General features: G+C 45.7%; 1 protein-coding gene across 4 annotated transcripts in view; it reads left to right on the plus strand.

The window, feature by feature from the left end:
• LOC126354877 (myocardin-related transcription factor A-like) overlaps positions 1-17,446 on the plus strand; it is a 306,159-nt gene that overhangs the window by 176,437 nt on the left and 112,276 nt on the right. For all 4 annotated transcript variants that reach the window (XM_050004891.1, XM_050004892.1, XM_050004893.1 and 1 more), the window contains exon 2: positions 5,251-5,357. In XM_050004891.1, coding sequence (XP_049860848.1) covers positions 5,251-5,357 — 107 coding nt within the window. The remainder of the gene's footprint in view (positions 1-5,250; positions 5,358-17,446) is intronic.

Raw genomic sequence — 17,446 nt, forward strand, 5'->3', positions numbered from 1 at the left:
TGGTTGGCCTGTCGGTCCGGGCCAGAAAATTGCGGGTACAGAGTTTCGACCAGCCACTGGCAGGCGAGCGCAACCCGGCCAGGCATCCTCGGCGCACGCAGTCTGCTGTGGAGCAGCGTCCAGGCAGCGCGGCGCGTCGTGTGCCTCTCTGGAGAGCCGGCTGGAGCGCGTAGGCGCTGGAGCGGCGTGGGCAGCGGCGGCGGCGGCCGACGCCCTGCTACGTCACAAGGCCGGCGCTGGTCCGCCTGTTACTGCACCCCGCCCCACGGCTGTTTTACGTACCGTGCAAACATCTGGCACTGCCACGCGACGGACAATGCGCCGATGTTTTCGCCTCTTTAATCTTACGTGATCGATTACTTGTTGCAAACATTGTTGTAGTCCATTCAGCAGTATCAACTTTTCGACCCTCTAAAGCAATGATCCGCATTCGTCACTATCGTACCCGCGTCCACGTTGCCACATCCTGTTACGCTTACGTCCATACTCTGTGACTCCCGCACCTCATGCAGAACTGTTATTTCCACGCTTTTAGCTCAGCTCTGTGGTATAAATATGCTTATCCATCTGCAGAAGACCCCTACAATGAAGCTGCTATTTTTCGAAGGCCTTAACTGTACTGAGGTGCAGACCTGCGAGCCGTTCCTCTCATTTCGAGAACACGCGGTTCACAGTGTCGGGAGGAATCCATGAAAACTGCGCCCCTCAGTGAAATCTGTGCCCAACCACAAATCTGCGCCCACTGCCTGCTTTCTTTGTGTCATGGCTTGCCTGCACCCAGACCGTCGTAATTTCTCTAAACTACCTGGTCCCCATACACGTCTGAACTGCAACCCGATAGACCTTCTCTAGCACAGTAGCCGGTTGTCTGAACAAAAAGCTTTAATACCGGCCTAGCCGTTGTACAATCGACGTCGTGCGACTTGAACATTTCTGTCGTAATAGTTCCGATATGGAAGTTTCAACTACCATTCAGACTGACATTTACGCAGTGGTAAAGCTAGATTGGTATCTGGCGCAGACTTTTAATTTTCACACGCACTACCCTCCGTCCATCCACCCGAATTGTGCCAACCTCATAAAAGCATAAAGTACAACATTTGTGTTCAGGAGTTTCTCATATGCTTGACTAAGTAATCAAAGTATAACGTTAAATACTTCGCAAGCAGCTTTTATAGATGAAAACAAATAAGTAAAACGCATTTTAAAAACACACACACACACACACACACACACACACACACACACACACACACACATACGAAGCAGGACACTGTGGCTGAGTGGTTCTAGGCGCTTCAGCCCGGAACCGCGATGCTGCGACGGTCGCAGGTTCGAATCCTGCCTCGGGCATGGATGTGTGTGATGTACTTAGGTTAGTTAGGTTTAAGTAGTTCTAAGTTCTAGCGGACTGATGACCACAGCAGTTGAGTCCCATAGTGCTCAGAGCCATTTGAACCATATTGACTAACTGCAAATTACAGCCGTGCTTGCCTCATAATGGCCCCGAGATAATTCGTAATTAATCTGACTTGTAAAAAAGAATTATCTTACATAAAGCTATCGAAACACATATCGTCGCGCAAAAATAACGTTAGGAACAGTTAAGGTAAAAATCTTCTTAGTCGTATAATTTGTGCAAGGATGCCGTTTTCAGGAGTCTCATCATAATATTCAACTGATTTTTGTGTAATCGCGAGAAGTTTCGTTTCTGAATTTTGAATGAAATCTGTATCTGATACAGTATCTGCTATACATTCCGTGGTTCTGCAGCATGTATCGATTTCTTGTAGAAAGATGTCGGTGCACTCGTTAACTGGGCTCCTCAGCTCGCAGCGTTCTGTATAGTAGGGTTTGAAAATGCGGGTTCGGAAACCTCCAGGCAGCATCCCAGAGCTCTTCTACCTGCTGGGCAAAGGGGTTAGTGGACCCTTCCTCGATCCTTTCTGGACGCAGATTTCAATGGGCGCAAATTTTAGGGGGCGGATCTTTCAGTACACCGTCGAGAGACCGCATACGGCAGAGATTTCATCCATCTATCTTATCTCCGTATTGAGCGACGAAGCTTGCTGGTCAGGCGCCGGACGCGGCTGCGGAAGAGCGTCGGTGCAAAACTCTCCTCTGCCAAGCAGCTGTAGATTTTTGGCTGATGCCATTGTCGTTGCTTTGAAAAGAACGCTGTCGGTTTCTTTCCGTATCCTCCCACTACTGGAACTTGTGCTCCGTCTCCACTGAGAACGACGTTACTCTCTAATCTTTCTTCCTTCCCCCGTTGCTTCCTACCATATCTTAGTCTTTTAATCTTCCGCGTCCTTCAATGCGACTAATTCTCTGCCAAGCGCTGTTGCACTTGGAGTCTTTAAAGAAAAACGCATCTTTTCTGATCGTTACTAGACGAGGCAGTCAAATGAAAACGAGACAGGTTGGAAAAAGTAAGTAAACTGTTTATTATTCCAAATGTAATCGCCGTAATTGTTATCATGTTTATGCCACTGCGAGACAAGACGGTCAGTGCATTCGTGGAAAAATGTTTTGCGGTTGCCTGCGGAACCGTGATTGTAACCTGGCGTTCACCTCTTCGTTCAAATCAAATGGCTCTGAGCACTATGGGACTTACCTTCTGAGGTCACCAGTCCCCTAGAACTCAGAACTACTTAAACCTAACTAAGGTAAGGACATCACACACATGCATGCCCGAGGCAGGATTCGAACCTGCGACCGTAGCGGTAGCACGGTTTCAGACTGTAGCGCCTAGAACCGCTCGGCCACTCCGGCCGGCTCACCTCTTCGTCCGAAGTAAATCGACAGCAACGAAAATGTCTCTCTTCAGGGCTCCGAAAATATCGCATGGGGAGAGATGGGGACTGCGTGGACGTGGTGTTGAAGGGCTCCCCAGCGAAACTTGGGCATCATGGGCGCGCGGGCTTTACCCGGTTTCCAAGGTCGTTTCGATTACGCTGCGCAAGTTTCACTGGCAGCTCTTACACATCCTCCAGTTCAGATCGTCTTGTGTCACAGTTGGTTAAATGTATAAACAGTTATGACGATTACTTCGAAAATAATAAACAGTTTACTCATTATTTTGCTACGGTCACAGGTTCGAATCCTGCCTCGGGCTTGGGTGTGTGTGATGTCCTTAGGTTGGTTAGGTTGAAGTAGTTCTAAGTTCTAGGGGACTAATGACCACAGCAGTTGAGTCCCATAGTGCTCAGAGCCATTTCAACCATTTTTGAACTCATTATTTAGTGTTCCGTACCTGTCGATAAAAACAGAGCCACTGTGGGGTCACTTTGTTGTCTGTCTGTCCGACTGTTCAGAACCCTACTTCTCACTGATGGGTAGGCGTACGAAGCAGAAATTTTACACAAATAAGGTCAACGGTCCTGATGTAAAACAGTGAAACTTCTAAGTCACTGCAATCAAAAGATTGGCCATTTACGAAACTCTCTCATCAAAACCTACCGTTGACCGAAAATCATGAAATTTGGAAATACGCAAGGTTTCACATTACAGCGAAAGGAAAAGAATCCTAAAGTTTTAATTTGTAATTATATCATCCTAAAAATGTATTTCTTTTGCCATTTGTTATCCGAATTCAAACTTAAAATTAAAAACCTCTCGAAAGTCTTGGAATCCTTGGAACCGATAACATGGGTGTATCAGTGTCGACAACAGAGAAAAATTCTATTCCCGGAATGGGTAAACTGTCTACATACATAAGAAACCCTCGTGCGCTTGTCCTCCTCCCACCCTCCTGTTTATTTTTTCCACCTGTCCCGTATTCTTTCGATTGTCCCATATAGCTCTGATTTAACTTCTGGGTTTCTGTAATCACCACTCTCTTTTGAAGGTCCAGATATTTTTCTCGAGATTTACCTCTCTCTCTTGTCCACATTTTATAATTTTCTTGTCTTAGAGAGATTTAATATTCAGATGCATATAAACATTTCGGTGTGATCACTGGTAGCGTAATTAATATACATTGCAATAAGAATGCCCTCTGCCACACAAGTAGATGCTTTATTACTTTATTGTACATTATTATTATTGTTTATCATTATTATTATTTGAATAAGAGGGACTGCTGAGACTGTTTGAAATATTTATTTAAAGACTCGGCCGTTTTCTCAATCTATATTTGAATCATCGGCTGTTTATCTGTTTACAAATGGATAAAACAACTTGACAATGGCAGGTAATGGAAAATGAAAGCGATTATGTTTGTATTTGCTTATAGTCATTCCATAACAGCGAGCTGTTTGAAAGCAGGAAATAGCACATTTCCCATCATTCTCGTCGAGGTATTTAAAGTTTCTAACAAGGAAATGTGATAACGTCCATAAATAAAAAGTAGGGGCTAAGACTATCCTGAAGCTGAAGCTTAAAAAAGAATTCGGTAGAAACGTCAAAAGCAGGTACATAGTGGATATTACACAAATAATTTATAAAGATATTCTGCAAAAGAACCGCGTTTGAAACGGCGCTGGAGAAACAACTGTTAGAATAATGTCGCATTTTACCTCTAATGGGGAGGAAGCATTGCTGTTGCCAGTATTAAACTAACAGTAAGCTGCAGCAAGGCCTTCTTGGAATGTTGAGGAATGTGCTTTTGGTTCAAATGGCTCTGAACACTATGGACTTAATTTCTAAGGTCATCAGTCCCCTAGAACTTAGAATTACTTAAAGCTAACTAACCTAAGAACATCACACACATCCATGCCCGAGGCATGATTCTAACCTGCGACCGTAGCGGTAGCGCGGTTCCAGACTGTAGCGCCTAGAACCGCTCGGCCACCTCGGCCGGAATGTGCTTTCTCTGGCTTTTAAACAGACGGCCTTGGTGGACTGACCTAGTCGCTTTTATTCCCCATTACCTGCATTTCCAAATTTCTAACGAATTGTTTTGTGCATTAGTGTACGGAAACCTACCTGACAATGCAAATACAGTTTGTCTTTAAATAAAGATTTTAAACAGTCGCAGCGGTCCTTCTTATTCAATATGGAATTTTTCGACTGCGGATGCCCTACATACAAAGTGCTCCATATTATTATTACTGCCATTACATAGATCTGATTATTACAGTTATATGTTGATTGCGTTTGCACAAAAATGCGGATTGTGACTTTATCGTTGTAATAATAATACGTCGTTACGTAGTGATTCTAGAACTTAGAGTGGTACATTTTGGTGGCAGTGCTACGTGTAAACATGTTTACAGTGCTACAGCAGCGTCTGCCTTTTTGTTTCAGAATCTGGGCACAGGTTGGACAGCGGCAACAGCAACCTGTTCTGGAGAATCCAGTTGGACCAAGATCTCTTCGACACCATCATCGCCATTTACCCGGAGTGGTTCAAGGTGAGTTCTTCAAGTTCCCCGGAGTAACGATCGGGCGTGGGTACTGGGCTGGATTCTGGGGGAAGGGGGTGGGGCAGTTTCTCACTTTCTCCTCCCGCTTCTAAAATATACACTACTGGCCATTAAAATTGCTACGCCACGAAGATGACGTGCTACAGACGCGAAATTTAACCGACAGGAAGAAGATGCTGTCACATGCAAATGATTAGCTTTTCAGAGCATTCACACAAGGTTAGCGCCGGTGGCGACACCTACAACGTGCTGACATGAGGAAAGTTTCCCCGATTTCTCATGCACAAACAGCAGTTGACCGGTGTTGCCTGGTAAAACGTTGTTGTGATGCCTCGTGTAAGGAGGAGAAAAGCGTACCATCACGTTTCCGACTTTGATACAGGTCGGATTGTAGCCTATCGCGATTGCGGTTTATCGAGTTCCAAGACTGTTAGCAGAATATGAAATCGGTGGGTTCAGGAGGGTAATACGGAACGCCATGCTGGATCCCAACGGCCTCGTATCACTAGCAGTCGAGATCACAGGCATCTTATCCGCATGGCTGTAACCGATCGTGCAGTCACGTCTCGATCCCTGAGTCAACACATAGGGACGTTTGCAAGGCAACCATCTGCACGAACAGTTCGACGACGTTTGCAGCAGCATGGACTATCAGCTCCGAGACCACGGTTGCGGTCACCCTTGACGCTGCATCACACACAGGAACGCCTCCGATGGTGTACTCAACGACGAACCTGGGTGCACGAATGGCAAAAAGTCATTTTTTCGGATGAATCCAGGCTCTGTTTACAGCATCATGATGGTTGCATCCGTGTTTGGCGACATGACGGTGAATGCACATTGGAAGTGTGTATTTGTCATCGCCGTACTGGCGTATCACCCGGCGAGATGGTATGGGGTGCCATTGGTTACACGTCTCGGCCACCTCTTGTTCGCATTGACGGAACGTTGAACAGTGGACGTTACATTTCAAATGTGTTACGACCCGTGGCTCTACCCTTCATTCGAAGCTTGCGAAACCCTACATTTGAGCAGGATAATGTATGACCGCATGTTGCAGGTCCTGTACGGGCCTTTCTGGGTACAGAAAATGTTCGACTGCTGCCCTGGCTAGCACATTCTCCAGATCTCTCACCAATTGAAAACGTCTGGTCAATGGTGGCCGAGCAGCTGGCTCGTCACAATACGCCAGCTACTGAAACTCATTCTGGAAACGCCAGCTACTACTCTTGATGAACTGTGGTATCGTGTTGAAGCTGCATGGGCAGCTGTACCTGTACACGCCATCCAAGCTCTGTTTGACTCAATACCCAGCCGTATCAAGGTCGTTATTACGTCCAGAGGTGGTTGTTCTGGGTACTGATTTCTCAGGATCTATGCACCCAAATTGCGTGAAAGTGTAATCACATGTCAGTTCTAGTATAATATATTTGTCCAATGAATACCCGTTTATCATCTGCCTTTCTTCTTGGTGTAGCAATTTTAATGGCCAGTAGTGTAGTTTGCTGTCACTCCCAGTTTTAAAGTGCCGCCGTTGCCTAGTATCTGATAATAGCAATACATGTAATACGTTTTATTCTATTTGCAGTAATTTACACTATACGGAATCGACATGTCCAATCGCCATTGTCGGTGCTACACGTAGCACTACGATCCTGACCACAGGTCTGCAAGCTGTGGGTGTGTGAGAGTCGTTTCCCCCTACGGCCAGGTTGGTCAGTGCTTCGGTGCTTTTTTTCCTGTCTTTGATGAGTCGAGACTCTGTGGTTTGCCAAACGTACCTGATGACCGCGGGACACTGGAGGGCTTGTTGTCGGCAGCAGGTGCGGTCAGCCTGGCTGAAATGCTTGCCTGGAGTCGGCCAGTCCCGGAGCAAGCAACTCCAAAGTATCCTGTCTTCTACCACAGCTTGTGATTTGATAGAATTCCGTGTCATTTTTAAAACCTTTCTGTTGTTTCTTTATTTTCCGAAAGTTACTTGAAAAACTTGGACATTAATACACGTAAAAACATAATTGGTATTAGCAAGATATTCTTTTGGGTCGGGGGGGAGGGGGGGGGGGCGGCTGTTGATCCTGACCACTGTACGCTACCACGCTACCCGCCCCCCTCTCGTCGCTGGATCCGCGCTTGCGTTCCGTGCGCCGGCAAGGCATTCAGACAGCCGTGAGCTGCTCGGTGGTTGGTGCTGTGGGGTGCGGGTGCGTCGTTTATCGTCGTGTGCCGCTGTTGCCGGTAAAGCGTTTCTCAGGTACGGTAGTTAGCACGTGACTGAGAGTACTCCTTAAGCCGTCGGCATACGGACCGTGCAACCGAGCGTTGAGCATGCCGTGTTTCTGACGTCGTAGCGTGGAATACAACGTTCGGGAGTCTTTCCGAACGTGCCGAGCAATATCTAGCATGTGGGATATTCTGAGTGTGAGTCTGAGCGTTGACCAATGAGATGGCACAAAGCCACCTACGTCACACGCACGCCGTCTCCTTTCAGTACCGAGTTATGAGGCGCCATATTGGCATTCATTTCAAGCCTATACGTATATATCCCGTTTCTGAGCACCAGCAAATTGAGAATCACTCGAAAACCCGTTGTTAATTGTGTGATTCGTTCCAATAAAATAATGAGAAACATCGTATTCGCGGCAAAAGAATGATTGTAACTTGCATATTGTGAGAGTATGCTATTTCAAGGGAGCGACTCACTGAAGATCCACCCAAAACGCATTGTTCTTGGTACAATTTGTTGTAATCAAATTTCAATTAGTAACATATCTACGGTAAGGTTTTTAGCAAGTGCTAACATGCTATGATTGAGGGTTAAAAGCGTGTTGTTAGTTTAGCTGAGTGTGTAGCGACGCAGATCCGTATGTAGTTTCAAAGGGCAGTGGTTCGCGACTCGACACTTCCAAAGGGTGACTTTGTTCGATTGGCTTTATGTATAGGACAGCATGCGCTACTTGTATAATGATATTTTGCTCCTTTTTCTGTTGCCCTTCGTAATTCACATGTTGCAAACATTCTGCTACTGGATAGGAACAGTGATCAAGTCAGGTTAACCTTAGGGTTTCACTAAAATGTGGGAATGATGAAATAATATTTATCTTATGTGGAGAAGTATTGCTAATTTGTATCGCACTGTTTGTAATGGAACTTTCATAAGCGTGTGTCCTTATTGATTGGACATGATAGTTTACTTCTCGTGGACGATGGAGGAAATGTGCGTTTTAATAGAGCTAATGTGGGAATTTTATGCGCGCTCTTCTCGTAAACACTATGATTTACGAACTAGAAACGTCCCGCAACTGCCGCTGGAGTGTGTTGCGATCGCGTATACCACGTTGGGGCCCACGTACCGTATGCACAAGTCGCGTCATTTCTGAGCGTTTAGCAGCACTTTGAACTCAGCACGCTTAACGTTGACGTTCGACAGCGCGGCCCGCGTTCCGACGCCGGTAGACACAGCCAAGGGCCAGAGAAAGCTGCACGGACGCAAGCAGTGCTTCATCGCAAGTCTAAGCGAAATCGAAGCCCAAAAGCTAAACGAGGTCAGTAGGAACTGACCAATGCGAAACGCGTACATTGGATTCGAAGGCGAAACTTTGCAATCAGAACCGACGAAAAAGTTTAAAAAATTTGAGTACTAAGTAAAGTCAATAAACTGTTTAAAATTGTCTGTACAGTCGTCCAGGAATCATATAGGCGCCGGAAAGGCCGACAGGAAGGAAGGAGGCCGAAATACTGAATTCCGTCTTCCGCAATTGTCTCACCACGAAATATCATAAAACGGTTCCTCCATTCGATTGTGGCGCTGTCGCCGAAAGGACAAGTGTGTTAGGTAAATGATTGCGGAATGGAACATCAGCTGCAACAGCTCAACAGAGTAGAGGGAAGTGGATCGGAGGAGAGAGCTGTACACCTGAATAGAGATACTACGGAAGATCTCCCTACCCTTCCAGCAGCAATTTACCGTAGGTTACTTAGCTAACAAAGGGTGTCAGCGACTGGAGAAAGAAAGGTACTGGTCATTCTCGTCGGACTGATGTGCCTGCAACGTTCACGTGCTGTACAAGTACCCACACGTCCAACCAGCATGCCGAGGTGCTCATCGAACTCCAGCGGCACACGTCACAAGAGACGCGTGGTGCGTCACACAGAGGTTTACGCGAAACGTTGCGACACTGACAGTCCAAAACTGTCGAGGAATGTACTACCTTCCTCTCATATATTGAGTGAAACAAAATTCGTGCGGCGCTTACATTCTAACTATCCAAAAATATCTGTAACAAAATTCATTCGCTTACGTATTTTCAGTAGAAAATGGACGTCAAAGGAGGGCAGTTTGATCACACTTACGAGGGGGGGGGGGGGGGTGTACCTATGTAGCTGTACAGCTGTACTCTACACTTAATGCAGCAGAACGGGTTTTGCGTTTTGAGCTACTCGAGTATGATTCCGGTTCTAGGTTTATTTTTATTTGCTAATTTTGATCTGACCAAAAATGCTCTAGTATACGTATTCTGCGACTACAAAGTTTTAGACGGTTAACATGGCAGTTATTGGTTAGCCATGTCAGAAATATTCGTGAAGACTAATACCAAGTTAAAAATAAAGTGCCAGTCGTAGGACAGAAACAACTACACAACATATGAATATGGAGATGTTACACGTGTATACTACATTCAGTAAGGCGGTCAGTTGTAATATGTTAAGTATAAAGCTTCTCCGAGTTTTTCGCAGCATAGCTGCATCTACAGTTACAAGAGCAATGTGGACCAGCGCTAACAGTTTTTCTGCACTCATCAGCGGAGTAGAATAAACGGGTTCCTTTCAGTATAATCACACGAAGAATTCCAGGGGATGAAGGGCTGGCGAACGCTCAGATCGTAAAACAGATACTCCACCACCGCTCCATGTCCCAGGAAACACGATTACTTAAATACCGTCGCACATTTCATTCAGAGTGTGCAGGTGCACCATAGTGATGGAACATAACGATCGCCAAACATGAACTGGAATAACTTGTGGGGTGTTTTCGGTAAATTGTTGGTGCGAAACTCGTAATACGAGGGTAATCACAAAAATAAGGTCTCCTATTTTTTTTAAGTACATAGATCTGTTTATTTCTACAATAGTTTACATCAGTGTAAAGCTTGAACATTTAGCTATTTATCGACATAATCACCATTTCTGTCGAAGCATTTTTGTAAACGCTGTGCCAGTTTTAGTTTGCCCATGTCATACCAGCTCGCCGCCGTGCTGTTCAGAAAGTTATGAACTTCTGCTTTCACCTCGTCGTCGGAGATGAATCGCTTTCCGGCCAAATTTTCTTTGTGCTAGGGAACAGGTGAGCCGCCCGCGGTGACCGTGCCGTTCTAGGTGCTGCAGTCTGGAACCGTAGGACTGCTACGGTCGCAGGTTCGTATCCTGCCTCGGGTATGGATGTCCTTAAGTTAGTTAGGTTTATGTAGTTCTAAGTTCTAGGGTACTGATGACTTCAGATGTTAAGTCCCATAGTGCTCAGAGCCATTTGAACCATTTTTGGAACATGTGATAGTCACTGGACGCCGAGTCAGGGCTATATGGTGGGTGGGTGGGTGATTATGTCCCACTGTAACTATTGCAGGAGAGCAACGGTTTGCCGAGCGATGTGTGGGCGAGCGTTGTCATAGAGAATGTGTATGCCCTTGCTCAAGGTTCCTCTTCTCCGGTTCTGAATAGCCCGTTTGAGTTTTTTCAGTCTCACAGTACCGGTCAGCATTAATTGTGATCCCAGCGATTCAGCTCGGACGAGGAGGTGAAAGAAGTGGTTCTTAACTTTCTGAACATCATGGCGGCGAGCTGGTATTGCATGGGCAAACAAAAACTGCCACAGCGTTTACAAAAATGCTTCGACAGAAATGGTGATTATGTAAAAAAATAGCTAAATGTTCAAGCTGTAAACTGATGTAAACCATTGTAGAAATAAAAAGGTCTATTAGCTTAGAAAAAAATAGGAGACCTTACTTTTGGGATTACTCTCGTATCTTCCCTCGGTGAGCCGTTCCGGTGTCATGTAGGGATCCACGATATTATCCCCCACTATTCCGGACCATACGAGGTGCATTCAAGTTCTAAGGCGTCCGATTTTTTTTTTTTTCTCGGGACTGGAAAGAGATAGAAACATGCGCATTGTTTTGAAATGAGGCCGCGTTCATTGTCAATACGTCCCAGAGATGACAGCTCCGTACCACAGATGAAATTTTACCGCCAGCGGCGAGAATGAGAACTGTTTTAAATACTTAAAATGGCGACGTTTTCCTTACTTGAACAGCGTGCAATCATTCGTTTTCTGAATTTGCATGGTGTGAAACCAATTGAAATTCATCGACAGTTGAAGGAGACATGTGGTGATGGAGTTATGGATGTGTCGAAAGTGCGTTCGTGGGTGCGACAGTTTAATGAAGGCAGAACATTGTGCGACAACAAACCGAAAAACCGTGGGTTCGCACAAGCCGGTCTGACATGATCGAGAAAGTGGAGAGAATTGTTTTGGGAGATCGCCGAATGACTGTTGAACAGATCGCCTCTAGAGTTGGCATTTCTGTGGGTTCTGTGCATGACGACCTGAAAATGCGAAAAGTGTCATCCAGGTGGGTGCCACGAATGCTGACGGACGACCACATGGCTGCCCGTGTGGCACGTTGCCAAGCAACGTTGACGCGCAACGACAGCATGAATGGGACTTTATTTTCGTCGGTTGTGACAATGGATGAGACGTGGATGCCATTTTTCAATCCAGAAACAAAGCACCAGTCAGCTCAATGGAAGCACACAGATTCACCGCCACCAAAAAAAAATTCGGGTAACCGGCAGTGCTAAAAAAATGATGGTGTCCATGTTCTGGGACAGCGAGGGCGTAATCCTTACCCATTGCGTTCCAAAGGGCACTACGGTAACGAGTGCATCCTACGAAAATGTTTTGAAGAACAAATTCCTTCCTGCACTGCAACAAATACGTCCGGGAAGGGCTGCGCGTGTGCTGTTTCACCAAGACAACGCACCCGCACACTGAGCTAGCGTTACGCAACAGTTTCTTCGTGATATCAACTTGGAAGTGATTCCTCATGCTCCCTAATCACCTGACCTGGCTCCTAGTTAATTTTGGCTTTTCCAACAATGAAAGACACTCTCCGTGGCCGCACATTCACCAGCCGTGCTGCTATTGCCTCAGCGATTTTCCAGTGGTCAAAACAGACTCCTAAAGAAGCCTTCGCCGCTGTCATGGAATCATGGCGTCAGCGTTGTGAAAAATGTGTACGTCTGCAGGGCGATTACGTCGAGAAGTAACGCCAGTTTCATCGATTTCGGTTAAGTAGTTAATTAGGAAAAAAATCGGAGGCCTTAGAACTTGAATGCACCTCGTACTTCAGTGCTTTACCGGATCTGATATCCACAGTCTCCGACGACGGCCTAACTTCTTTCCAGTGGTTGTCGTTGTGCCTATTGGAGATACACTCGCGTACTAACGCAGGTTTATTAGATCGTATCACATCTTTAAGAAGTCATCGTTGACTGCTGTTGTTGATACCATTCACAAAAAAATGCGTCCGTAGGAAGCGGTCTGTAGGATGCTGGTGTTGCGCTAACGAGTAATGATGCAGGTGCAGCCCTCCATCGCGCAACACGTCGACGACCACGTTTTGCTGGGCGTAGAATGGCTTCTTCGTTATCTGCAGCAGGCATAGTCCGCGGACGACCTCTGTTCAGCAATTACGGCTCGAGACATCCTATCTGTCGAAGGCGAAGCACCCGGCGACGGAAAACATTTTTGTTTAAGCAACGTCGACCTAGATACCTAGCAGCATATTCACGAGCAGCAGTTTCAGGCCTGGCACCAGAGTGCACCATAGGCCAAAAGCACGTGCTAAGTGTGTGCGAGTGCGTTAGGTCGCCCGCAGCTGTTCCCTCTGTGTGGAAAACTGCAGCACGTAAACACTGCATTCGTCGACTTGGCGTGTTGTCCGTGACGCGCACCAGTCCTCCTACAGATTTTTGTAGCTGCCGTACGTACGTATGGAAATCAACTTTGAGTTTTATTTTAACTCAGCTTCAAGTAGCAGTTCATCCTTCGACAAAGTCAACGGTGTGTAGAAGAGATGGGCAAAGTCGTTCATCCTTGGGAACAAGTTCACTGGTGATGCTTCTTTTTGGGAACCGTTCATCTTTACTCGTTCACCGTTCATAGTTCTTGGTATACGGTTCCTATGAAAAACTGAAAATTAGTAGCATAGGTGACAGAAGATGGAAGGCGCCCATAGGGACCACTACCCTCTCCCCTTACCCCCCCCCCCCCCCCCTTGAGTACAGAGTTTTTATTCACAGTAGAGTTCTCACAAGTTTGTAATTTTCGTGATTCTGCAAATCATCTCCTTTACCCGACTGTGGCGTTGTGTGGCTGATCGCAGTGATATAATATTGTTGTTGTTGTTGTGGTCTTCAGTCCTGAGACTGGTTTGATGCAGCTCTCCATGCTACTCTATCCTGTGCAAACTTCTTCATCTCTCAGTACCTACTACAACCTACATCCTTCTGAATCTGCTTAGTGTATTCATATCTTGGTCTCCCTCTACGATTTTTACCCTCCACGCTGCCCTCCAATACTAAATTGGTGACCCCTCGATGTCTCAGAACATGTCCTACCAACAGATCCCTTATTCTGGTCAAGTTGTGCCACAAACTTCTCTTCTCCCCAATCCTATTCAATACTTCCTCATTAGTTACGTGGTCTACCCATCTAATCTTCAGCATTCTTCTGTAGCACCACATTTCGAAAGCTTCTATTCTCTTCTTGTCCAAACTATTGATCGTCCATGTTTCACTTCCATACAAATACTTTCAGAAACGACTTCCTGACACTTAAATCTATACTCGATGTTAACAAATTTTTCTTCTTGAGAAACGCTTTCTTTGCCATTGCCAATATACATTTTATATCTTCTCTACTTCGGCCATCATCAGTTATTTTGCTCCCCAAATAGCAAAACTCCTTTACTACTTTAAGTGTCTTAATTCCTAATCTAATTCCCTGAGCATCACCCGACTTAATTCGACTACATTCCATTACCCTCGTTTTGGACGCACGAAAAACCGGCTCCAAGTACAAACTGCTCGCCAATTACGCACTATTTGTTGACCGCTACGAGCAGAGTAGATAAACGTGTAATAATTATGCGTGAGGAAGTAACAAATAAGCTAATGCAAGCAAATTCGAAACAGTAGATGACGATTGGTAAGCGACAATGAACAGTCTAGTACTCGGGGCCCACTTTTGATGCGCCACCCTGTGCCACTGAAATAATATTGTAGGAATTATCATAGTTTTGTTTATTTATTTATTTATATTATTATTATTATTATTATTATTATTATTATTATTATTTACAAAATGTGGCACCATACACTCGATTACGAAGCACGGGCTTCATTCGGTTGTAAGTCGGTCTGCCTTCCGTAACAGTGAACATGCTTTTTTACCTTGGATGAAAAAAAAAGACGGAAAGTGGCCACTCGAGTATGCCGTATCGAAGTCCTTTGCATGTGTAATAACAAAAAACCTTGTCTTTTTACAAATATTTCTTCTGCTGTTTATCGAAATAGTGAATAAGCTGATATGCCGTTTTGTTACCTGAAAAGATGTATGTATTACATACCACGTAATTTTTATGTAATTTACGTAATTATAAAATACATTTTAAGTAGCGGTCGTGCATACTGAATAGAATACGGAAAGAACCGGAAGTTCAGAGTTCAAAAAATGTTTGAAACAGATCTAGAATGGGCGTGCGAAGCGGACGAAACGAACAACAACAACTCGATACTGAACTAATTACGAGCAGTCGGCAACAGAACTCCGACGAGTGGCCACGCGAATTAGGACGAGTCAGACCGAGCGAGACCGAGACCCAGACAGACTGGAACGAGACCGAGGCTGGAACGAGACCGGTCGACGTGCCGTTGCGGGAGCGAGATCGACCGTAAGTAGAAAGCCGCGACCGAAATGAACTGTGGGAGACCGTTCCTTAGAATTCGTTCCTCGTTCGTTCCGTTCATCTTGGTGACCCGTTTCTTTAGACCCGTTAGTTTGTGAACGACCCATTCTAGTGTATAGATTTTCGAAACACTTTGGGAATGCACAGGGATAAACAGAACGATGCAAATGCCCTGAGCCAGTGTGTTCCCATGGCCCTCCCCTACTGTCAAAAATCAGCGTTCTGTCTTGTCATCGTTATCGTAATACAGTTGCTGCCCTTCCAACAATCTCCTATTTCATATTAAAAAGAAGGTGGCTACCAGCACACAGTGTCCTCTTTAACTAATTACGTTCGAAACCATGCACTTTGCGTATGTTGTTTTTTGTTTAAAACAGAATGGGGCCAAATTTAGAGTGCGTCACCCCAACTGCGATTTCGGCTGCGGACAATAGAAATAAGTGAAGCTACCGAACCGGTGTCTGTGAAACCTTAGTAGTGAGAATTTAAGGAGTGCCTGATAGTTACTTTTTTGCAGCTGCAGACCTTTACGTTTCATTTGCACTCACTGTCCATCTGAGACGTTCCTCGTAACTTGTTCGCCCACTGCTTGAATACTGCTCACCGGCGTGGGATCCGTACCAGATAGCGTTGATAGAAGAGATAGAGAAGATCCAACGGAGAGCAGCACGCTTCGTTTCAGGATCATTTAGTAATCGGAAAGCGTTACGGAAATTATAGATAAACTCCAGTGGAAGACTCTGCAAGAGAGACGCTCAGTAGCGTCAAGCAGTATATTGCTCCTTCCTACGTATATCTCGCGAAGAGACCATAAGGATAAAATCAGAGAGATTAGAGCCCACACAGAGGCATACCTACAATCTTTCTTTCCAGGAACAATACGAGACCGGAATAGAAGGGAGAACCGATAGCGGTACTCAAGATACCCTCCGACACACACCGTCAGGTGACTTGCGGAGAATGGATGTAGATGTAGATTTAGAAGGCACAGATTAACATTCTACCGCAAACATAAGGTAGCATGCATCATTATATGACTGTCCTCATTTTTCCTTGCGTATTATACTTTCTGCAGAAGGCGAGATCCACATACGGAAATTGACTGCAACGAATTGACTGCAGTGCCTTTCCAACCGAGGCGCCTGTCTGCGAGCAAGTTCGATCCATTTGGGTTGTACGATGTACCTCACGTTTTGAAACTAAACGTCAGTGAACACTAAATGTTCCCCCTCAACCACTAGTTGGCGAGCCGGCACGAGTTGCAATTTTCTCCGCCGAAGTCAGTCTCAGCGTGTTATCAGAGACTGGTACGCTAGCTCGTGGCCGTCGACAGTCAGAGAGGGCGTGACGACCTCGGCGTACGTTCCGCCTCTTCCCCAGAGCAGCTGATCGTCGCGTCCCGTCCTCTACGCGCAGTCCAGTCTCAGCGCCTCAAGCTCGCGTGCACAGTAGAGATGGGTAGTTCGCAAACGAACGGGTGCAAGGGAACGGTTCACCAAGATGAACGAAAGTAACGAGGAACGAATTCCAAGGAACGATCGGTTCATAGTTCACTTCGGTTGCGGCGGTCTACTTATAGTTCCCGGGAACGAGGAACGATCGGTTCATAGTTCACAATTTCACTTCGGTCGCGGTGATCACTTCGGCAGTTCTCGTTCCAGCCTCGGTCGCGTGCTCGTCTCAGTCTCGGTCTCCCTCGGCCGCACTCGTCGTTCTTCGCATGACCACCTGTCTCAGTTCCACTGCCGACTGCTCCTAGTTAGTTCAGTATCCAGCTGTTCGTTTTGTTCACTGCACTCGCCTATGTTACATGTGTTCCAAACTGTTCTTGCACTTGGCTCAGGCTATTCAGGGTCCACAACCGGTAATCAAAAAGTATTTTATAGTTACGTAAATTACATAAAAATTACGTTTTATGTACTAGGTACGTCTTTTCAGGTAACAAAAGGGCATATCAGCTCACTTCATTATATCGATGAGCAGCAGAATACTTATAACAAGGCAAGTTTTTTTGTGATTCATATATTTCTTGGTTTCATCGACTTAATTTAG

This window comes from Schistocerca gregaria, chromosome 3 (genome assembly GCF_023897955.1).
Source record: "Schistocerca gregaria isolate iqSchGreg1 chromosome 3, iqSchGreg1.2, whole genome shotgun sequence".
NCBI lineage: Eukaryota > Metazoa > Arthropoda > Insecta > Orthoptera > Acrididae > Schistocerca > Schistocerca gregaria.